Source organism: Oncorhynchus kisutch, linkage group LG20, assembly GCF_002021735.2.
Source record: "Oncorhynchus kisutch isolate 150728-3 linkage group LG20, Okis_V2, whole genome shotgun sequence".
NCBI lineage: Eukaryota > Metazoa > Chordata > Actinopteri > Salmoniformes > Salmonidae > Oncorhynchus > Oncorhynchus kisutch.
The window spans coordinates 16,328,576-16,353,698 of NC_034193.2; the positions used below are offsets into that span (position 1 = coordinate 16,328,576).

At 43.9% G+C, this 25,123-nt stretch overlaps 1 protein-coding gene across 1 annotated transcript; it reads right to left on the minus strand.

Annotated features, from left to right (window-relative positions):
* Nucleotides 1-396: 396 nt before the first annotated feature.
* On the minus strand, nucleotides 397-24,828 carry LOC109865971 (tyrosine-protein phosphatase non-receptor type 13-like). Its single transcript, XM_031799900.1, has 28 exons — nucleotides 24,708-24,828; nucleotides 24,216-24,379; nucleotides 23,685-23,930; nucleotides 22,867-23,030; nucleotides 22,549-22,708; nucleotides 21,703-21,774; nucleotides 21,411-21,585; nucleotides 21,123-21,258; nucleotides 20,852-20,990; nucleotides 20,497-20,649; nucleotides 19,858-20,043; nucleotides 18,705-18,864; nucleotides 18,147-18,336; nucleotides 17,648-17,745; nucleotides 17,327-17,410; nucleotides 17,126-17,233; nucleotides 14,571-14,687; nucleotides 13,901-14,079; nucleotides 13,555-13,656; nucleotides 11,013-11,106; nucleotides 10,784-10,869; nucleotides 9,878-10,067; nucleotides 9,293-9,510; nucleotides 8,928-8,994; nucleotides 5,453-5,691; nucleotides 5,187-5,334; nucleotides 4,906-5,023; nucleotides 397-1,003 (listed from the first exon to the last, which is right to left on the minus strand). Exons 1-25 carry the CDS (start codon nucleotides 24,826-24,828, stop codon nucleotides 5,654-5,656), a joined length of 3,447 nt encoding a protein of 1,148 aa, XP_031655760.1. The 3' UTR covers nucleotides 397-1,003; nucleotides 4,906-5,023; nucleotides 5,187-5,334; nucleotides 5,453-5,653.
* Between the last annotated feature and the right edge of the window lie 295 nt (nucleotides 24,829-25,123).

Here is a 25,123-nt window from a genome sequence, read left to right on the forward strand (position 1 = left end):
CGTGGGGCTGGTATTTAAACAGCGTCTCTGCAAAGGCCTGCTCCATGTAGCCGTCACATGAGCAGCCCACTTCCAAAACGAGCACCTCCCCCAAAGAAAAACTATATCAGGCATATTTGGCACACACATCAACATCAAACCAGCTTCCCCTTACACAATAATTCCAGCACGTGTGCTGTTGGTGAGACTACTCGTCTCACCTCGCTGGCTATCTGGTCAACAAATCAAATCAAATTTTATTTGTCACAAGCGCTGAATACAAGCGTGAAATACCTTACAGTGAAATGCTTACTTATAAGCCCTTAACCAACAATGCAGATTTAAGAAAATACCACAAAAAAAAGAGATAATAGTAACAAATAATTAAAGAGCAGCAGTAAATAACAATAGCGGGGCTATGTACAGGGGGTACCGGTACAGAGTCAATGTGCGGGGGCCCCGGTGTTGAGGTAACAAGGCAGTCATGTCTAGCAATGTACAAATCCTTGTATGAACAGCAGCCCTTCACAACATGGGCAATGGACTCCATTACACTTGACTCATGTAGAATACAACATGGATCATGGTTTACAGGGTACCAGAGTGCTAGATTATATTTAGTTGGTAGAACTTGTAGCCTTACCTTAACAGTAAAGGTGAGAATGTCCTCGCCACACACGCACACACACACACAAGACCGCCGATGATGTCTAAAAGAGGTCTTTAATACAGTAGAATTTAGAAACAAGACCAGAATCTTATGTTTGTTGTGCCTGTCACAGCTAGACATCCACATGGTTGAACTGCTACTAATTTAGGCCTTTGCCACTCAGTACCCATCATGCAGTGTGGCTCTAAGGACCATGTCAGAATCAGTGGGATCCTGCAGACGTTTAGACTAAACAGAGGTAGGAGTTAATTCAAAGATGAACGTATGAGTGTATCAACAGTCAGACGTAACGTTCATTTCATGTGTTTCAGGGGCTGTCACCACGCTGCACCATATGGCGTTCTGTAGCTCCGTCTGTAAAGAGAGGAAAAGATCAGTTACAAACCAAAAATCTAGCAAAACGACTTCTTAGTGAGACATCTTTGGTAAGACTTTCCCCAACCAACCTAAGTTTGAGGCAAAGGAGAGATGAGATAGGGACAGCAGAGGGAAGTGAATCGTTTTTAACCCTATGCTGCCTCCCAGTGGACAATACCTTTATGGCTCAAATAATTAGTGTTATTTGGTTACCTTTTCTTTGATTAGGCACTGCATTAGTGGTGCAATCTGTCCGAGATCACCCTGCAGGCTATAATATACACTGTTGAATAAATAAATAATAATATATGAATAATACATGTAAATGTAAAAGGTAGAGGGCAGGCCATCTGGCCCTGGGCATTATGTAAATATTAGTTCAAATCTGGGATCCATTTAACTAGTATGTTTTAACAGCGTATGTGTGAATTGATAGCTGCACTAGCAAGCAGCGAAAGCCTGAGATCACTCTGTAAGAGCTCTGTTCTGCTCGACCTTAAATAGATGTGATCCCTGTATCAGTGGATATTGGCCAAAGTACTTCACCTAACTAACCCCAGGTCACACCTTAACTGGCTTACCACTGTCAAGGTTTTACTCTGATGACCTGATCTCTACTCATGAACACCGCCAGGGGGATATATAGACTGGTCGGCTGGCAACGTCACGAAAACGATGTGTCCACTTCAAAGGGGGCAGAAGGCCGTGTGTTGTTATGGTTCTGGATGGCTAGATAGACCGTTTCAGATTCTTGTCAACAATGACAAGAAAATGACCGGGTGGTGAATCGTAAGTTCCTAGTTTCAGCTCGTTTTGAACTTGTTCTTGTTTTGAGGTGTTTTGACTGATGTCACGTCTATGCTACTACGGCAAAAAAAATGGCCAGCTATTTTTTTATTTTATTTTATTTCACCTTTATTTAACCAGGTAGGCTAGTTGAGAACAAGTTCTCATTTGCAACTGCGACCTGGCCAAGATAAAGCATAGCAGTGTGAGCATACAACAAAGAGTTACACATGGAGTAAACAATTAACAAGTCAATAACACAGTAGAAAACAAAGGGGGGGTCTATATACAATGTGTGCAAAAGGCATGAGGAGGTAGGCAAATAATTACAATTTTGCAGATTAACACTGGAGTGATAAAAGATCAGATGGTCATGTACAGGTAGAGATATTGGTGTGCAGAAGAGCAGAAAAGTAAATAAATAAAAACAGTATGGGGATGAGGTAGGTGAAAAGGGTGGGCTATTTACCAATAGACTATGTACAGCTGCAGCGATCGGTTAGCTGCTCAGATAGCTGATGTTTGAAGTTGGTGAGGGAGATAAAAGTTTCCAACTTCAGCGATTTTTGCAATTCGTTCCAGTCACAAGCAGCAGAGTACTGGAACGAAAGGCGGCCAAATGAGGTGTTGGCTTTAGGGATGATCAGTGAGATACACCTGCTGGAGCGCGTGCTACGGATGGGTGTTGCCATCGTGACCAGTGAGCTGAGATAAGGCGGAGCTTTACCTAGCATAGACTTGTAGATGACCTGGAGCCAGTGGGTCTGGCGACGAATATGTAGCGAGGGCCAGCCGACTAGAGCATACAAGTCGCAGTGGTGGGTGGTATAAGGTGCTTTAGTGACAAAACGGATGGCACTGTGATAGACTGCATCCAGTTTGCTGAGTAGAGTGTTGGAAGCCATTTTGTAGATGACATCGCCGAAGTCGAGGATCGGTAGGATAGTCAGTTTTACTAGGGTAAGCTTGGCGGCTTGAGTGAAGGAGGCTTTGTTGCGGAATAGAAAGCCGACTCTTGATTTGATTTTCGATTGGAGATGTTTGATATGAGTCTGGAAGGAGAGTTTGCAGTCTAGCCAGACACCTAGGTACTTATAGACGTCCACATATTCTAGGTCGGAACCATCCAGGGTGGTGATGCTAGTCGGGCATGCAGGTGCAGGCAGCGACCGGTTGAAAAGCATGCATTTGGTTTTACTAGCGTTTAAGAGCAGTTGGAGGCCACGGAAGGAGTGTTGTATGGCATTGAAGCTTGTTTGGAGGTTAGATAGCACAGTGTCCAAAGACGGGCCGAAGGTATATAGAATGGTGTCGTCTGCGTAGAGGTGGATCAGGGAATCGCCCGCAGCAAGAGCAACATCATTGATATACACAGAGAAAAGAGTCGGCCCGAGAATTGAACCCTGTGGCACCCCCATAGAGACTGCCAGAGGACCGGACAGCATGCCCTCCGATTTGACACACTGAACTCTGTCTGCAAAGTAATTGGTGAACCAGGCAAGGCAGTCATCCGAAAAACCGAGGCTACTGAGTCTGCCGATAAGAATATGGTGATTGACAGAGTCGAAAGCCTTGGCAAGGTCGATGAAGACGGCTGCACAGTACTGTCTTTTATCGATGGCGGTTATGATGTCGTTTAGTACCTTGAGTGTGGCTGAGGTGCACCAACAACTGTAAAAATGTATTTGAGACAACAAGTGCTCATTGTGCAATTTTATTTTATGTTTTAAATAAACATTGGAGACAAAATATAGTTTACATTTTATCAACGATCTAAGCCAACCCAGTCTGTTTTTCCCCTTAGTTGAGCACCCGTCGGTTTTGTTGCTGAACAACCCTACATAACAGTGAGGTGTATTTAAAACCTGTTCAACTCTGGCTCCCTCTAGTGGCATTTTGTAAACGATGCATAATATTGTATACTACCCTCATAAAGAATAATACCATTTCGGTTTCAAAACGATAAATCTTACAAACAAATTGTTAATAGTTAGAAAAGGTAAGAACTGAGGGTATCTGATAAATGTGTCAGAAACATTACAGAACCCTGAAATATACAGGGTTTCCTTTAACTTTTTTCGTCATACAGGAATAATGTTCCATATTACAGGAATAATGTTTCATATTACAAAAATGACATTCATATGAGGAGAAAGCAGAAGCCTCTGCCTACCCAGTTATGTGAATATATCCCCTGCCTGATTCCCAGTTTGTCCACTAGACAGGAGTAAGAGAGTACATGACCTCTCTTGGCCATTTGAAACCAGTCACATCTGGTTTTGGTAGTGAGTCACAAAATGGGTAAACAGATTGTCAAGACTGACACCTTAAAACGACTCTAGCAATCAGAGCCTTCAAATTATCAAGTTTGTTTTTTGAAATAAGACACAGAAACGTTAAACTTATTTACCCATTTCCCATTCCTATTGCAAACGAGTGAGAGATCGATGGCGCATGTGGAGGATGCACACAAGGTAATGCGTATGGAGAAGGAAATGCATTGCTTTACAAAGACCGCCAGGCTGTACCCTTTTCCCGCATACTAAACGTTTGCACTTTTGGTGACTTGACCTACATTGCATACTATATGAACTTGACCATAGCGCATGCTTTATGCCCTTCATGGGAGGTGATCTGGGGTGAGATTCTGATGGTATTGCCTGCAGTAAGATTTGAGTTTGATTTTCAATTAAATAGAAAAAGTGATTTTCTTGTCTGGATCCTCTCATGTGTAAAAAATAAATAATAAAGGCAGCTTTCACAAGCCCCATGTTATGAAATAGGTGCAAACCTTATATCAGCGGAAAGAGGGGATTGAGCTGCAAGAAACGGTAAGTCTCTACCATAAACACACCGGGAGATACTCAATATTCAAAATGACGTCACTTTGTGACACACGGGTGACTATCAGGCTATTATCAGGTTATTAAAGCAGGACGGTGGTTAAGTCCTGCTCCTATATCAGGCCTCCCTATGTGACCATAGTACCTCAACCATACACCTTTTCTATGTTTGTATACCGTCTTGTCTTTCTGTGCCAGAACTGAAACCACATCCGTATTCAGGGAAAAGCACACAGTTCACAGAACCCCTCACCATACAGTCCCCCTCACCTTCAAACCAACTGAGCTTGTTTAATAGTTCTCTCCTTATCGTCAAGGGTTCACACTGTAGAACCCCCACGCCCCCAGTCCAACCAACTCTTTCGCCTCTTCTGGTGTTCAACAGAATCTTGGAAAAGAGAAAAGGTCATCGCAGTTGCAAATGAGAACTTGTTCTCAACTAGCCTACCTGGTTAAATAAAGGTGAAAAAAAAATAATAATAATTGCCTTGATCCGAATATATATATTTCATACATTAATGTCACTAGATTTTAAACAAACTATTATTTACCTAAGTAGCAAGAGATTTCCATCGTTTAGCATTTTCTTCACCTTTTCTTGACCTCAGCAGTGCCTCCTGGCTGTTGTAACATGACACAGTTGGTTCTTGTCTGCAGGGCGACTCATCCAACCCCTCTGACTCATAGAACGCAGAGATGCTGAAAATAATAATTTCATAAATATTCAGGTGACATTTTTGCAATCTTTAAACTGAATCTGACATTATGAGGTATCTTGTGATATGTCTTGCAGTGCTGGTACTGCCCATCCACCCACCATCCAGGTGGGTTCTGTAATCCGTCAGGTCAGGCCCAGGGCTCTGCTACAAGGTAGGGAGGGCCAGGCGTCTCCCCCGGTCCTACTCTTTCATCTGGACAGATCTTCCCCTGTCCTGCTCCTCGAAGATCTCCTCTCTGTCTTTCAGGAAGTATATTCCTGAACTCCCATTGGTGCTCACGTACTGTGGTGTGACATCACTCAGGTGCCAAACAACGTTTCAATGGGAGGCAGAACTCCTTGGAAGATATCAAAATGGGAAGGGAAGGAATGAGAAATACATGCAGTTTGATGCCTCTGCATAAAAAGACAACTTCTTTAGGTGTGAAAGATGAAAATTTGTCTTACAAAAAGGTAACATTTAAATGAATTAAAGCTATGCTGACATTACATTGTGAAAGGAAGAACTGTAAATTGGATTATGTTGTCTGCCCTGTCCGGATAGCAGGTTAGTGTTTTTCATCATGGATGTTGTTCTGGAGGCACAGCCACAAAGTCATAAAATCTGATTTTAAACCTAACCACACTGTTAACCTAATGCCTAACCCTAACCACACTGTTAACCCTAATGCCTAACCCTAACCACACTGTTAACCCTAATGCCTAACCCTAACCACACTGTTAACCCTAATGCCTAACCCTAACCACACTGTTAACTCTAATGCCTAACCCTAACCACACTGTTAACCCTAATGCCTAACCCTAACCACACTGTTAACCCTAATGCCTAACCACACTGTTAACCCTAATGCCTAACCTTGACCACACTGTTAACCCTAATGCCTAACCTTGACCACACTGTTAACTCTAATGCCTAACCCTAACCACACTGTTAACCCTAATGCCTAACCTTGACCACACTGTTAACCCTAATGCCTAACCCTAACCACACTGTTAACCCTAATGCCTAACCTTGACCACACTGTTAACCCTAATGCCTAACCCTAACCACACTGTTAACCTAATGCCTAACCCTAACCACACTGTTAACCCTAATGCCTAACCCTAACCACACTGTTAACCACACTGTTAACCACATTCAAGTCATGTCAAATATTTAAAGGGCAATATAAAATGTTAGGTTTTGGCCTTTCTAGGGAGTTTTTCCTAGCCACCGTGCTTCTACACCTGCATTGCTTGCTGTTTGAGGTTTTAGGCTGGGTTTCTGTACAGCACTTTGAGATATCAGCTGATGTATGAAGGGCTATATAAATAAATTTGATTTGATTTGTTAACCCTAACCACACTGTTAACCCTAATGCCTAACCTTGACCACACTGTTAACTCTAATGCCTAACCCTAACCACACTGTTAACCCTAATGCCTAACCTTGACCACACTGTTAACTCTAATGCCTAACCCTAACCACACTGTTAACTCTAATGCCTAACCCTAACCACACTGTTAACCCTAATGCCTAACCCTAACCACACTGTTAACCCTAATGCCTAACCCTAACCACACTGTTAACCCTAATGCCTAACCCTAACCACACTGTTAACCCTAATGCCTAACCTTGACCACACTGTTAACTCTAATGCCTAACCACACTGTTAACCCTAATGCCTAACCTTGACCACACTGTTAACTCTAATGCCTAACCCTAACCACACTGTTAACTCTAATGCCTAACCCTAACCACACTGTTAACCCTAATGCCTAACCCTAACCACACTGTTAACCCTAATGCCTAACCCTAACCACACTGTTAACCCTAATGCCTAACCCTAACCACACTGTTAACCCTAATGCCTAACCCTAACCACACTGTTAACCCTAATGCCTAACCTTGACCACACTGTTAACTCTAATGCCTAACCCTAACCACACTGTTAACCCTAATGCCTAACCTTGACCACACTGTTAACCCTAATGCCTAACCCTAACCACACTGTTAACCCTAATGCCTAACCTTGACCACACTGTTAACCCTAATGCCTAACCCTAACCACACTGTTAACCTAATGCCTAACCACACTGTTAACCCTAATGCCTAACCCTAACCACACTGTTAACCACATTCAAGTCATGTCAAATATTTAAAGGGCAATATAAATGTTAGGTTTTGGCCTTTCTAGGGAGTTTTTCCTAGCCACCGTGCTTCTACACCTGCATTGCTTGCTGTTTGGGGTTTTAGGCTGGGTTTCTGTACAGCACTTTGAGATATCAGCTGATGTATGAAGGGCTATATAAATAAATTTGATTTGATTTGTTAACCCTAACCACACTGTTAACCCTAATGCCTAACCTTGACCACACTGTTAACTCTAATGCCTAACCCTAACCACACTGTTAACCCTAATGCCTAACCCTAACCACACTGTTAACTCTAATGCCTAACCCTAACCACACTGTTAACCTAATGCCTAACCCTAACCACACTGTTAACCTAATGCCTAACCCTAACCACACTGTTAACCTAATGCCTAACCTTGACCACACTGTTAACTCTAATGCCTAACCCTGACCACACTGTTAACCCTAATGCCTGACCCTAATCCTAACCACACTGTTAACCCTAATGCCTAACCCTAACCACACTGTTAACCCTAATGCCTTACCCTAACCACACTGTTAACCCTAATGCCTAACCCTAACCACACTGTTAACTCTAATGCCTAACCCTAACCACACTGTTAACCCTAATGCCTAACCCTAACCACACTGTTAACCCTAATGCCTAACCCTAATCCTAACCACACTGTTAACCCTAATGCCTAACCTTGACCACACTGTTAACTCTAATGCCTAACCCTAACCACACTGTTAACTCTAATGCCTAACCCTAACCACACTGTTAACCCTAATGCCTAACCCTAACCACACTGTTAACCCTAATGCCTAACCCTAACCACACTGTTAACCCTAATGCCTAACCTTGACCACACTGTTAACCCTAATGCCTAACCCTAACCACACTGTTAACTCTAATGCCTAACCCAAACACACTGTTAACCCTAATGCCTAACCCTAACCACACTGTTAACTCTAATGCCTAACCCTAACCACACTGTTAACCCTAATGTCTAACCTTGACCACACTGTTAACCTAATGCCTAACCCTAACCACACTGTTAACCTAATGCCTAACCCTAACCACACTGTTAACCCTAACCACACTGTTAACCTAATGCCTAACCCTAACCACACTGTTAACCTAATGCCTAACCCTAACCACACTGTTAACCCTAATGCCTAACCACACTGTTAACCTAATGCCTAACCCTAACCACACTGTTAACCTAATGCCTAACCACACTGTTAACCCTAATGCCTAACCCTAACCACACTGTTAACCCTAATGCCTAACCCTAACCTTAAATTAAGACTAAAAAGCTAGTCTTAATTTTCATGAATAAAACCAATTTCTACTTTGCAGCTTGCCTATCTAAGAGAAAATCGCTCTGTTCTTTCTCCAGGACAAGACTCATGGCAATAAACATCAACCTGCATCCGAATGTGTATATGTGTTTACCTGGAGCAGGACGGCACAGAGACAACCGGACTTCAGGAGGAGAGCCTCTCAGAAGCGTGACCACCCTCTACATGCCAGAGAGACAACCGTCACTCACTGTCACATCCACAATTATGGACTGATAAATGGCCATAATAATGTATAGTAAGCCTTATAAGCCTATAAGATAATGAGTGGTGATACAGAAATATTGAACAGATCAATCACACGGAGTGAAACAAAAACCCTCTCTCTTACACTACAATTTCCACAATATCTCTGTCTTCCAACGCTCCCACCCACCCCCATATACAGCATGCCAACTCCCACCTGGAGCTACGGTTGAACAATCGTATTACGTCACACCAGTCTGCGTCTATATTTACCTGGTAGGACAATCCCTTCAGCGGTTCTCCATTGACTGCCAGGATGACGTCTCCCTCCTGGATCTGCCCACACTCTTCCGCTGGCTGGCCAGGGAAAAGCTTCTTGATCCGGACAAGACCACTGCCCGAGTCTCCTTTCGAGGGCTCGAGCTCAGGGACCAGGAAGCTGAAGCCCAAGCCATTCAGCCTCTTATTCAAGGTCACCTCCAAAGTGTTCCCTGTAGGGTGGAGGGGTTAGGGGATTGAAGTGTGTCAGAGTTCACCTTGGGAGGCTTGGACCGTGGATCCAGACTGGGTAGCTGTCAAAGGTAACACTCTCTCTCACAAAAGCCTAATATACCTACTGTATTCACTCACACTATACTGATAAGATGGTTTAGTTGCCTGTCAGTGGGTGTGCTTGCTTGTTTTTACACCATCTGCTGGTCATTTTTTGTCAGTTTGTTTAAACAGATTTCTCCTGTTCGTCTGGCTGATTTCTAATGCCTCCTTCAGTCAGGGACAATGCTTCTGAGCTCAGTCCCTCGAAGCGCCAGTGTTCCCCTTACACTAAAGTTCCCTTGTCGATGATATACTATCCCTTACTGTCAGACACGAAGCTGTAGTCCTTGGGCTTGACCAAGAAGGGGGTGATGACGGCAGGGCAGCTGTTATTCCTCTTCTGGGTGATGTCCCGGTGGGAACTCTGAGGGGAGAGGTGGCACCCTGTGTCTGGGCTCAGAGACACCCAGGGCAGGCTGTTCATGTTCTCCCTCTCCAGGACCAGGGTCACCACCTTGGACAGGAAACGGTTACATAAAGACAAACAACAGTTAATGCTTCTCATTAGTCTGTACCTTTCAGAAACTAGTTTTAAACTACTCTCTTTGAAAAAAGGCTTCCAAAACGGTTCTCCGGCTGTCCCCATAGGAGAACCATTTTTGATTCCTGTTAAAACCCTTTTAGGGTCCGGGTAGAACCATCTGTGGAAATAGTTCTAGATGGAACGCAAAGGGTTCTACCTGGAACCAAAAAGGGTTCTTCAAAGGGTTCTCTTATGAGATCAGCCAAAGAACCCTTTTAGGTTCTAGATAGCACCTTTTGTTCTAAGAATGTACTGTATATACACAGGTATATTCACATTGCACAAGATAAACAGCACATAATCAGAACACATGTTAATATGTCAGTGTTTGTTTGCACTCAGTTTTGTACACAGTTCGGTTAAAGGCCAACGCAGAGGCAAAACGATGATGGTGTTGCCTTGCCCTAGTGTTGCCTTGCCCTGGTGTTGCCTTGCCCTGGTGTTGCCTTGCCCTGGTGTTGCCTTGCCCTGGTGTTGCCTTGCCCTGGTGTTGCCTTGCCCTGGTGTTGCCTTGCCCTGGTGTTGCCTTGCCCTGGTGTTGCCTTGCCCTGGTGTTGCCTTGCCCTGGTGTTGCCTTGCCCTGGTGTTGCCTTGCCCTGGTGTTGCCTTGCCCTGGTGTTGCAGCTGAGATATTGATGTTCCTTTACCTTTCCTGTTTTTGCCAGACATTCCACAGCCTGCTGATATGTGAACCCTTGAAACCTGATTCCATCAACTTTCAGCAGTCTGTCACCTGTTAGATGCAAGCACACAAAATCTCACTCATCTAAATTCAATTTGTGCAGCAATAATCCAGTATAATGTTCTTCTAAATGTCATTATTATTCCAGGTGCTTTACTGTAACAGAGTAGCGCTTGTTCAGCATTATACTGTACCTGACTGAATGCGGCCATCTTGCTCAGCAGCCCCTCCACAGACTAGGCTTTTGATGTATATACCTCCATGACGCAGGCCTGTGTTCACACCACCCTGACAAATCAGAAACACAAGGTTATTATCCAACAACATGACAGTCTCGGTTGAAATGTAAGTTTATCAATATACTGTACACCATCAATAACATTTGCATGTCTGACTATTTGCTGAAGTGGCTTAATATGACAATGTACCACCATAAAGGGTTAATTCCCCATATTATTTTCATGCTAATATAATAAGTCTCTACTCTCTGGGCTCTACTTTAACAAACCGAACGCCATGGTAAATCTTAGCTCTGGCAGTAGAGCTACAGTTTCAGGGGTGTGTAGGGAATATTTGTGCTATTTTCACTGCGGGAATTATGAGCGCAATAGCTGGCAGTGCCGCAAAAGGACAGGGTTTTGACGAATAAATCAATTATAGGTGTGACGAGGGCTTGGTCAATCACTGGCCAATCGACGAGGGCTTGGTCAATCACTGGCCAATCGATCATGGGTTAATACTGCATGCCGTTGTCTCATGTTCTGTAGGTTATTGAAGGTCTTTGAGTTGTCATCAACAGTAATTCGGGCTGGGGGCACGGAATATTCTCTTCCCGGTTCATTGTGGATCGATACAGTTGATTAAATAGCATAGGCTACAGTAATGAGTAATAGTAATAATAATAATAATAATAATAAATAGCAACAGTAATAATAAATGCAATGTTTGCTCAATATGTTCGGAGCGTTGACAGTCAACATGGTTGCAATTGGATTTAACGAGTATAGGCCTTTACGCGGTGTACTTTCCTCTGAAATAAAACATCCTAGGCTACCGTAAATTGAATTATACATGTTGAGCACGTCCTCAATAAGCCAGACACCGTTGATAGGGCCTTAAATGACTTAAATAAGTTTGGAGCAGCCCGTCTTTGGTAACCAGACAAGAGGCGCTCTTTGAAAATGGAGTTTGTAATAAAGTATGCACGGCAGGTTGGCTTATGTGAATGGTGAATACTGCAAAAGCCTCACAAGTAGACCACTTAGAAACATTTTATGGGTACTTGACTAATGCATTGCCAGGATCAGGAAGACAGCAGACACATTGCTGTTGAACCAGTTTTTGTTCAAGTAGGGTAAGTGTAGCTTAAAGGGCTTTTATAAAAAAATGAAATGGGGAAAACAAGCAATTGTTACAGGAAAATAACTTAAATGTTTCTAAATACGAGTGTGACCGGATCATCTCATGTCTAGTTCCATGATGGGCATATACAGTAGGATACAGGGAGGGTTATTTAAGCAAAAAAAAGAAAAAGAGCAGGTTAAAATAACGTACAAACTAACCCTAACCCCACATAGAAACAAATAAAAACATTTTAATAATGCTTTGGTGATTTAAGAATGACTGGATGTGGTCTCACGAGTCAAACCCTTTATAATCGTCTTTCCTACTTGGCAAACGCATTAGGCAGGACAAAAGAAAATGGTCTTCATTGAGAGGAGGGGAGGTTATGATTGGTTTTTCAATCAGATGAAACGGGCACTAAAAGCACATCTTTGGCGTCACGGCTGGATAAGCCGTGTCCAATTCCACTGTCCAAATCCATGCCAAAACCAACCGCGTTACCGGTAAGATCAGCTTTGGTTGGTCTTAAATACCCCCACCAGCGCTGCCTGAAATTGCCACTTTGGGTCACGTTTTTAAGGACACACCCCGCCCACCTCTGCGCAAGCAAGCTCATATAAGACATGTAAATGACCAATCCTTGCCCTACGGTTTGAAAACAGAAGAGCGCCGGTTTTAATAGGGCGTGTGTTTGACAATTGCGCTGGCTTCACGCCAGCCGAAAATAGAGCCCTCAGGCTGCTAGGTGAGAGGGATGTATCAAGATTAAAAGGAATATAGTATGTTTATACGATCTTACAATCTATCGCTCTGTCTCTCACACATAGGGGGTAAACAAATAGAATGTCTGCCAACAGATACACCAGGAGTGTGGTGTGGGATGCTTTCATCCCTGATCCACCTTCACATCATCCGAATCCCAGTCAGGCCTAATGAGAATTAACAGGCATTTTAATGACGTCTCGGAAGGCTGTTACTGCTCCCTTTCTCTCTGCTCCCTTTCTCTCTCCCTTTCTCTCTGCAGGCTCTAGTGGGTCCAGCTCCAGCTCCTCCCTCTCCAAGTGATTAACCCCAGGGGTCTAAAGGATTACTACCCAGAGACACAGAAGCACCTGACTTCCTGACTAGACTAATTTGTCCATCCCAGACTTAAGTACAGTAGGTCCATCTTTCTATAGTACCACTGACCAGTAAAATAAACCCCTTCCGTACAATGGTGTGAGATCACTGATCTCAGATCAGATGTTGAGGAAAAAATGGGAGCGTGTCTGGCCCTCTCTTGGGGTATTGGGTGGGAAATGTTTTTCTGGCCGGAGTGTGAGGTTATATCATGTGTATAACAGTCATTTCTAGTGCTGTCCTAGGGAGATAGACATGAAATAGTTAACTTACAGCGATACTGATCCCTAAACCTACTCCAGCTTTCTTCTTCAGCTCCACAGAGATCTCACCACCCCTGAAGCAGTTTGTGGAAGGAGACCTGGAGCGGCAGTCCTGGATAATGGATATGGAATAAGAGTTCATGATGAGATTAAGATGGATGATACAATTCACAACAAAGGCACGATTGTATTGTATTTGTTTCTATTCGTTGATTTAATTGACATTATGTAGAGTTGATTGCTAATGTTCGTTGTCTTGTTTGTGTACAAAATGAATACAATTGTTCCCCAATCTTAGCACATGTAGAGTATTGTCCTTAACATGGAGGAGATGATGGTCAGTAGCCATTGGTTACCTGAGCGTTGAGGATGCGTACATCAGGGAGTTGCAATCTACTGCCAGTCTTTGGGGTCAACATGACAGACACGATCTCATCCAGGTCGTCCTCCCCAGAGAGCACGTTAGTCCTCAAAGTGGTCTGGGACTCGTAGTTCTTCAATAGCGGAGATTTCACGTTGTTGGGTGTCGAGGAAACTGTAAAGAAACATCAACAAAAACACACCAAAAAAATCCACATTGTAATAAAAGTTTAAATGTGGAATTATGAACTAATAACGAAAGCCTGGCCATGTATGTAGTGATGATCCAGAGAGGACGAAAAAGTACATTCACATTTGGAGCTCTAACTAAAACATCTAGCTGAAAAGCCGGTTGACTTAAAATATATGGTTTATCACGGAAAGTAAATGAGCCTGAACAGAGCAGAGATATATAGTACCTGTCAAAAGTTTGGACACACCTACTCATTCCAGGGTTTTTCTTTATTTTTACTATTTTGTAGAATAATAGTGAAGACATCACAACTATGAAATAATACATATGGAATCATGTAGTAACCCAAAAAAAAGTGTAAACAAATCAAAATATTTGATATATTTCAGAATCTTCAAAGTAGCCACCCTTTGCCTTGACAGCTTTGCACACTCTTGGCATTCTCTGGTACTGTATATACGCACTTCCAGTACCTTTGGGCTGGGTCACGATGAGTGTGACCTCCTGTGGGCTGTTCTGCATGACCTCTGCAGCCTCACTGAAGGTCATGCCCTCCAGACTGGTGTGGTTCAGAGAGATCAGACGCCCACCTGAGGGAGAACATCACCACAACATTTCATATAAATCATCATTTTGTTGGTATCCACCTAGTCCTGGTCCAGAATCAACAGTTACCCTTAGCCCCTATCCAATTCCTTCAGATGTGTAAAGACCATAGAAATAGGGGATACGAAAATAGACTGGGAGTTGCATCTAAACTCAGCAAAAAAAGAAGCGTCACCTTTTCAGGACCCTGTCTTTCAAAAATAATTTCTAAAAATCCAAATACCTTCACAGATCTTCATTGTAAAGGGTTTAAACACTGTTTCCTATGCTTGTTCAATGAACCGTAAACAATTAATGAACATGCACCTGTGGAACGGTAGTTAAGACACTAACAGCTTACAGACGGTAGGCAATTAAGGTCACAGTTATGAAACTTAGTACACTAAAGAGGCCTATCTACTGACTCTGAAAAACACCAAAAGAAAGATGCTCAGGGTCCCTGCTCATCTGTGTGAATGTGCCTTAGGCATGCTGCAAGGAGGCATGAGGACTGCAGATGTGGCCAGGGCAATAAATTGCAATTCCCGTACTGTGAGACGCCTAAGACGGAGCTACAGAGAGACAGGACGGACAGCTGATCGTCCTCGCAGTGGCAGACCACGTGTAACAACACCTGCACAGGATCGGTACATCCGAACATCACACCTGTGGGACAGGTACAGAATGGCAACAACAACTGCCCGAGTTACACCAGGAACGCACAATCCCTCCATCAGTGCTCAGACTGTCCTCAATAGGCTGAGAGAGGCTTGATTGAGGGCTTGTAGGCCTGTTGTAAGGCAGGTCCTCACCAGACATCACCGGCAACAACGTCACCTATGGGCAAACCCATCGTTGCTGAACCAGACAGGACTGGCAAAAAGTGCACTTCACTGACGAGTCGCGGTCTTGTCTCACCAGGGGTGATGGTCGGATTCGCGTTTATCGTCAAAGGAATGAGCGTTACAACGAGGCCTGTACTCTGGAGCGGGATCGATTTGGAGGTGGAGGGTCTGTCATGGTCTGGGGCGGTGTGTCACAGCATCATTGGACTGAGCTTGCTGTCATTGCTGGCAATGTGCGTTACAGGGAAGACATCCTCCTCCCCTATGTGGTACCCTTCCTGCAGGCTCATCCTGACATGAGCCTCCAGCATGACAATGCCACCAGTCATACTGCTCGTTCTGGGTGTGATTTCCTGCAAATCAGGAATGTCAGTGTTCTGCCATGGCCTGCGAAGAGCCCAGAACTCAATCCCATTGAGCACACCTGGAACCTGTTGGATCGGAGGGTGAGGGCTAGGGCTAGGGCCATTCCCCCCAGAAATGTCCGGGAACTTGCAGGTACCTAGGTGGAAGAGTGGGGTAACATCTCACAGCCAGAACTGGCAAATCTGGTGCAGTCCATGAGGAGGAGATGCACTGCAGTACATAATGCAGCTGGTGGCCACACCAGACACTGACTGTTACTTTTGAATTTGACCCCCGCTTTGTTCAGGGACACATTATTACATTTCTTCTGTCTATGGAACTTGTTCAGATTATGTCTCAGTTGTTGAATCTTGTTATGTTCATACAAATATCTACACATGTTAAGTCTGCTGAAAATAAACGTAGTGATTTTACATTCAGTAAAAACAGTTCCAAAGGGGTTATTTGGCTGTCCCCATAGGTGACCCCTTTTTGGTTCCAGGTGACCCCTTTTTGGTTCCAGGTGACCCCTTTTTGGTTTCAGGTAGAACCCTTTTTGGTTCCAGGTGAACCCTTTTTGGTTTCAGGTAGAACCCTTTTTGGTTCCAGGTGACCCCTTTTTGGTTTCAGGTAGAACCCTTTTTGGTTCCAGGTGACCCCTTTTTGGTTCCAGGTGACCCCTTTTTGGTTTCAGGTAGAACCCTTTTTGGTTCCAGGTGACCCCTTTTTGGTTCCAGGTGACCCCTTTTTGGTTCCAGGTGACCCCTTTTTGGTTCCAGGTGACCCCTTTTTGGTTCCAGGTGACCCCTTTTTGGTTCCAGGTGACCCCTTTTTGGTTCCAGGTGACCCCTTTTTGGTTCCAGGTGACCCCTTTTTGGTTCCAGGTGAACCCTTTTGGGTTCCAGGTGACCCCTTTTTGGTTTCAGGTAGAACCCTTTTGGGTTCCATGTAGAAAGGGTTCTACCTGGAAACAAAAGGGTTCTACCTGCCACCAAAAAGGGTGCTTCAAAGGGTTCTCCTATGGGGACAGCCGAAGAACACTTTAAGGTTCTAGATGGCACCATTTTTTCCCTAAGAGTGTAGATAGGGCCCTAGTCATGACTAATTAACCGGCAGTGTCAAGAGAAAAAGCTCACATGAGAACTTAAAAATAAACCTGGCATGCAAGGCTATTTTTCACCAATGTGCCCAGGCGTCATAATCCGGTGTGAGCCTTGTGAAGACAAGCCCAGAAATAAAACCTAGTCACCTACCTGGTCTGATGCGGCCATCTTTATCCGCTGGTCCTCCCCGCACGATGGATGCTATGAAGACACCCAGGTCATACTTCCCCACCGTGTCTTCTCCAACTATCACAACACCTGAATAGATAAAAGTACTTTTCCATTTTAGTTCTATTCTAAAACATATCCTTTAATGGATATATGACTAAATGTTGTAAGCGATGAACTCACCGACGCCGAGCTTCGGGTCTTTCTTTAAGCACACACAAATGACTTCTCTCTCTGGTATGACTCTCTTCATTTGGGCAAAAACATCTGTTGACAGAAATACCGCAGCTACCTTTTAACGCATGACTGTACATTGACCGCAGCACCTCATAAGAAACCCGTATCTCTGTGGATGATACTGACAGGCTACTACAACGGTTACGAGGATGTCTTCCGCACGGTGCTCGGATTTGGAACGCTTCCAGAATGTGAACACTTGATCCTGTACCTGATTACCCAGTGTTAAGAGGTTAATTTTCTTAGGAGCTGATCATCTATCCATACCTCTGCCTGCTGAGGACATGGGGTTGACCTCTGACCCACACTTCCCAGACCCACGAGACAGGGCTGGAGACAGGTTCCCAGGCAATGGCCTCCTTCTGCTGAAAATGATACAGGGAGAAATGACTTACAACACGCAGGGAAATAGAAATACTTACAATGCAAAGGAATGTACAGTAGTGTATACGGACAGAGATAATACAGGGAAGGATACTTTACCCACTGGGCACAAACTGGTTGAATCAACGTTGTTTCCATGTCGTTTCAACAAAACAATTCAATGTGATGACGTTAAATCAAGTGAATTTGCATAAAGTCATCAACATAAGGGGATTTTGTCTTTTTTTTCTCCACCCAAATTTGAACCTAAATCCAGTGACATGGTGACATTTGTTGATTTCACGTTGAAGTCACGTTAGTTGACAAGTCAACCAAATGTAATTCAAAAATAGATGTTGAACTGGCGCCTGTGCCCAGCGGGTATGCTCTCCATCACTCCTACCCCTGCTCGTGGAGGACACGGTGCTGTTTGATCCGCGCCTCGATCTTGGCGGCGATGTCATCACACAGTTTGGTCATGGAGCCGTCCTGCGGTTTGGTCAGACCGCTGTCTGTCAGTACGGTCTCAGAGTTCCTGTTCATCCGGCTGTTCTGTGCCTGACACACTGCCGCATATTGCACTATGTTGTCCTCTGGAAAGAAAAAAGGGCTCTTTCGTTCAAATCAAGGTTGGTCAAAGGTGGCTATAATGAAATCAAGTTAGATGTAGATCCAATAACTGTGCTATAATCCAATGATCCAGAAGTTTCTGTTTGGCCTATCAATAAGCCCAGATGGTACATTAGCGAGATATATAGCTTATTAGCTATATACTGTATATGGCTGAAGGGTCTGGCAAAAAAAGATTCACCAAGAACAGGACACAAACTGTATAGAATCAGAACTAGCTGTCACTGGGACACTATTTACAGGAATGTAGAAGTGGTTATGGTTTGGGCCAGGAGTTTTTTCTTGACCATGTGACTTTACCAGTTATGATGTCATCATAAAATGTTCTGACCTGAGGCCAGACTGTGTCCGAGCTGGCGAGAGTTCATCTCATTGTGAAACTTGTGCTGGGCAGAGCAGAGGTTGCACAGGTACGTGGCCGTCTTGGATCTCTCGGTGACAAAGGTGTGCTTTCTCGCGCTCCCTCTGCTCTCGATGACAAATTTCCGGCACTGTGGCGGGACAGAGGGCGAGGTGGGGTTAAGGTATTTACAGACATAACAATCCAACAAAACAACAGCTACAAAATTCACTGACTAAACAAACACTTTACAGTCAACTATATTCACTTTCAATATTCCTCAGTTTTCTTTATTAAAATGAATCTCCGGGAATAAAAAAAGAAAATACTTTTACTGCTGAAAACTAATATCCCAAGTATAAATACAGTAAATACACACACTAAAATGGTCAAAAAAAATACATTGAGCATAATAGTGCATTTTAAACACAACTGCAAACTTCAAGGAGTTGGTCTGATGGAAATCCGTTATGTCATCGGCCTCCCTCCTTGCTTGAAGAACAATAGAGAAGCAATAGAGAACAAAAAGGGTAAAGGCCAGGGGGGTTCGATCCCGGGCTGTGTCGTAGCCGGCCACGACCGGGAGACCCATGAAGCGGCCCACAACTGGCCCAGCTTCGTCCGGGTTAGGGGAGGGGTTTCCTTGTTTCTTTGCCGGGATGTCCTTGTCCCATCGCGCTCTAGCGACTCCTGCGCATGCACACTGACACGGTCGCCAGTTGTACGGTGTTTCCTCCGACGCATTGGTGCGGCTGGCTTCCGGGTTAAGCGAGCAGTGTGTCAAGAACAAGTGTGGCTTGGCAGGGTCGTGTTTCGGAGGACGCATGGCTCTCGACCTTCGCTTCTCCCAAGTCCATACTGGAGTTGCAGCAACGGGACAAGACTGTAACTACCAATTGGATATCACGAAATTGGGGAGAAAAAGGGGGTAAAAGAATATATTTGAATAAAAGAGGGGGGGAAAAGAAAGGAAAGGATCCCCCACTTGTGCCATGTCATGAGGATACCTGGACCACCTATTGAGATGTGCCTTTTGTCAAGTAAATCAGGATTAACACCTGATTTTATTTTTTGAGATGAAAAGGAGATTGGAGTGCCACTTTAAAAAAACGGAGTTATGCATTATCTAAGGCATAATACTCACAGAGGAGGAGATACTGCTTGTTTCCCACCAGTGGAATGTCTGACTCGTGGAGCGAGAGCTATCTTTAACCTCATACACTATGACTCCTCTGGCACACACTCCGAGGATCAGCTCTCCGATGACTGGCTTCTTCTCGCGCCCCACGCGGTAGAACAGAACACCGTACTCAGGAAGCTGCTGGGTGGCCTGGGAAGGAAGTTAGATGTTAGAACTGGGTCGTCACTAGCTTCCACAGCCACAAAGTCATAAACCACGCCTATTTCTACAATTTCTCTTTATTACATTTTATTTTAACCCTAACTACACTCCTAACCTTATGCCCCACCCTAACCTTAAATTAAGACCAAGAAGCTAATTTTGTTTTCATGATTTTTTATGAAATTTGACTTTGTGGCTGTGGAATCTAGTGGAAACCGGGAACTGCCGATGTGCAAGTTTACCACACTGGCTAAGAATACAAGCCAAACATTTATGTAATATACTATATTACCATATGTTCACCAGTAATCCACTGTGCAGGTGCCACAGCCTTTTGGTGTAATGATTCAAATATCAGTCCACTGAGTATGAAACTAATAACATGAATATAACGATATAAAACGTAGAACTCTATGAAGTGTTTTCATTGGTTCATGTTACCTTGAGGAACTCAATCTCAGACTCGTCGGTACTCATCGTGGAGTTGTTGGCATGTAACCGTAGCAACTCCTCCTTTAGGTAAGGCAGGGCTCTTTTCTCCATGACGCTCTTGGCAATGTACTGGTCTGGTCGATAGTAGTTCCTCCCATAAACCTTTAGAAAAGATCAGACAAAGTTAGTCATCACTCAACTATAACATTTCCAGAGCTAATATTACAAAATGCTAACAAGGCAATTGATACTTAAGTATGCAGATCAATCCGCCTAGACCTTGACCAATCATGTGACAATTGTGCGATACAGCATATCAAAGATACTTCATGACCATATAACTAAAATAAAAAGTAGCAAACACCTCAGGCATGCAGTCTCCATACTCTGCTTGGAGAGCCAAGGCACCCAGATATAGGCCTGTCTCTTCATGGCAGGACAACCTGTCCTCCAGTATATCTTTCCTCAGCTGTAGGTAGTACTGGTGACGAGTCAGCTTGTGCCTGCCAAAAACCCCACAATATGCTTACATAGAGAAATCGGTGGACCATGTTGCCTGACCTCTATGGATTCTATAGGTCGTCCTTCAATACGACACAGTGTGAGCATAGGAGGATGTGTCGTACTGTACTTACAAAAGTAGAGCGATGTCGTGGACAAAGAATTTGACCCTGAAGAAAAGGACAAACGTGGACGTAGGCACTTTCTTCCAACTATGGGGGGCAACCTTGGATATCTTTGTGTCATTGTCCAGGAAGAAAAACTCATTATCTAAAAACCGAGACAAGATGAAAAAGAGTGACATGTTTAACACATCCACCATGTAAAGACTTTTTCAGAACTGTAGTTAAATAGCAACAAATCAGCAGGTAGCGGACAAGAGCCATTCAAAACAAAAACACTTAGTGAACCTGGTCAATTACCATCAATGTAAGCAAGGCCGAAGTAGAGGTGTTCAACCAGGTTGGAGTGGGCAACAATCATATCAAAGACATCCCCTCCTTCTGACTTGACGTCACACTTGACCAGGATGCTCTGTCCGTTTGGCATGACCACACTCAGCTCCCTCATAGTGGAGTGAGACTTCCCTTTCTTTGACTGGATTGGCAGACAGAAAGATAGTGATTAATAGATAGACCGGCTGGTGATAGTTGTGATGATGTAAAAAAAAAGCATTTGATAATGGAGTTCTTGATGATGAAAAGTCATAATTACAACAATGGATCCGGGCAGCTCCAAGACAACCAGTGGCTCATCTAACATTCGAAAAAACTCTGGACCCACATCCTGCACATAAAAAAAGAGGGAAAAGTTAAGAACTACACTATGTGACAAAAAGTATGTGGACACCTGCTCGTCGAACATCTCATTCTAAAATCATGGGCATTAATATGGAGTTGGTCCCCCCATTGCTGCTATAACAGCCTCCACTGGGAAGGCTTTCCACTAGATGTTGGAACATTGCTGTGGGGACTTGCTTCCATTCAGCCACAAATGCATTAGTGAGGTCGGGCACTGATGTTGGGCGATTAGGCCTGGCTCGCATACGGTGTGCGATGGGGTTGAGGCCAGGGCTCTGTACAGAACAGTCAAGTTCTTCCACACCAATCTCAACAAACCATTTCTGTATGGACCTTGCTTTGTGCACAGGGGCATTGTCATGCTGAAACAGGAAACGACTTTCCCCAAACTGTTGCCACAAGACGTTTCCCCAAACTGTTGCTCCTAGACGTTTCCACTTCACAATAATAGCACTTACAGATGACCGGGGCAGCTCTAGCAGTGCAGAAATTTGACAAACTGACTTGTTGGAAAGGTGGCATCCTATGATGGTGCCACGTTGAAAGTCACTGAGCTCTTCAGTAAGGCCATTCTACTGCCAATGTTTGTCTATGGAGATTGCATGGCGGTGTGCTCGATTTTATACACCTGTCAGCAACATGCTGTGGCTGAAATAGCCTAATCCACAAGTGTATGCATATAAATACATATACATATATATATACTATATCTTCTGGTATTTCAACCCAAAATGTCACATGACTCTCTATGATATCATACCTTGGCTTTCTTTTCATTAAGACTGACAGTGGACTCGTTCAGATACACATATGGTATAGGTCTGATGCTGCCACGGCGAAAACCATCCAGGTAGGGGCTACAGGGGTTACGGAATTGATAGCTGCAGTAACTCTCTCTGTGACGTAACCCCTGGGCAATTCTGTAAGAAAAAAAGAATACATGGATTCTTTAATTTATTGTCCACAGACTGTTGGGTGAACTATCCCTTAAAAAAAAACACATTTGTAAAGCTGATACTTTGTGTATTAGGGTCAAAATTAGCCTTTGTTGTTTGAAAGGCGCCGGCTAGGTTCTTACCCTCTGCTGAGCTCGACTTGGAATGTTGAGTTGCTTCTGTTTCTCAGCGCCCAGGTAGAGTTATGGTACGAGGCACTTCCTGAGAAACTGTGAATCCTCTCTCTGACCATCTGACTCCGGTCAGTAAGTTGAGGACCATTCTCAGCCATAGACACATGATTGACCTAGAAAACCAAATAAAATTGCAGCTACTGAATTAGAAAAGTTGCACTGACCAATCCTTAAAAATATGTCACAAACCCAGCTTCAGATCGCCGCCTAGATAGAGGTTTAGCCAGCCAAGAGTCCGTAGTGTCACAATATGGATGCCAACGTATTTCTAGGAACTTTGACCTTATAATGTCATCGTGCTGGATGTCACATGGAGTGTAGGGTAACCCCTGGCATGCTTTAGTGTACATCACTAAGAAATCAGCGGGGTGCTGTGGTATTACCCTAATCGAAAATGAAGACATACAGAGCTAAAAGCTCAAGTTAATGACTTCATGTCTCCCCCACCGCTGCTTCAACGGACGCTTTATTTAACTAGGCAAGTCAGTTAAGAACAAATGATTATTTACAATGACGGCCTACACCGCCAAACCCGGACGATGCTGGGCCAATTGTGCGCCGCCCTATACCAAACTGGGCAAGACCGATCTCAATTTCAGCGTATCGATAACAACGGGACAAAATGAAGAGATAATGACTCATGTATGACTGCCAAATGTATACCTGTAGACCAGGGTTTTGCATACACAACAGCCAGGTAGGTACAGTGATACCTATACTGACTAGAGGTGCATTTCATAAACAAAAGGGAATGTGGGTGAACTCACAGAGTCCCTAAACACATCTTCTACTAGCTGTTTGATGAGCTTCTCTGGTGGGGGCAGTTGAGCAGTCTTGATGTGCTGGTCACAGGTCTCCAGCACAGTCACGAGATCCGCTCGTCTCTGGACCGTGTCCTCACACATGCTCAGCAACAGATTGTTCAGTTTGCCACTCAGCTGAATGGGCTGGTTTTGAGGTAGTTGATAATCAACGGACCAGTAGAGGGTCATTCCTAGGGAATATACAACCATCTGGAGAAGAAAAAAAAACACACAAAAATGAGTAAAATCCTTCCAGAGGAATTCATGTAAAACCAAAAGTCAAGAACCAAAACAGTGGTGAGATGTCATGCCAATAACCATAGGTGTTTTCCAGACAGCACAGACAGATCTGGAACTACGCTAGTAGTGATATACAATTACGTCATTTTTTTACATTTGTAAATTCAATACATTCTACTTGTAATGAAAAGCGCTATATAAAATACATCTATTATTATTATTATGATTACTCTAAGAGCAGGATTTATTGATGACCTTTTCTGAGGCTGTCCTGTTGGAGGCAGCGTGTCCATCCTGTACCTCTGGAGCAGTGAAGGAGCCCAGGTCCCCAGACCGGGCACAGCTTTTAAAAGCAAGGTTCCCACTGGCTGACAGTAACATAGAGCCGGGGCTCAGTACACTGCACATGTTACCAGGACCTGACAACAAGACAAAAGACATACTATTAACTTGCATGTCTGCATGGTTATAGGAATAACTCACTCCAAAAAGGTACGTTTGTCAGAGCACGATATGATGGTGCCTATCTTTCCCATTCATTTCGGGTTTGAGGCCTATTTCTTCTAATGCATAAAGAGGCATGTAACAACAGAAGTCATGGGATATTAGACCACTTTGAGGTCTGCAAACATGGGACAAATGTTTAATGGGCCATGAGCAATCCCTTTAAGACCTAAAGACCCTTTTAGCAACTGCCAGTGGGTATTTTCATGGGTCAACAATTGGATATAAATGTGCCCAAGGTACCTTTGTGGGAGATGTCCGTTAAGGCCTCGGCGGTGCCCAAAAGCAGACGCCACACCTCATCCTCCTCCAGAGGTGACCCCCGGGCCTCCAGCACCTCTGCCAGGGTCACGAATGTGCCCATCCTGGGGGACACAGCCATGGGTAGATACAGTCATATATTATATAAGGGGGGGAATATTTGTTGTTATTTAAGTTCAAACGCTGTACTAGCGAACTTTATTCCTAGTTATATGTACAGTATCTACCTCAATTACCTCGTACCCCTTCACATTGACTAGGTACTGATACCCTGTGTATAGAACCAAGTGCTCGTTACTCATTGTGTATTTATTATTACGTGTTTTACTTCTCTATTATAGACTCGATTATATTTTTCTCTGCATCGTTGGGGAAAGGCCTGTAAGTAAACATTTCAC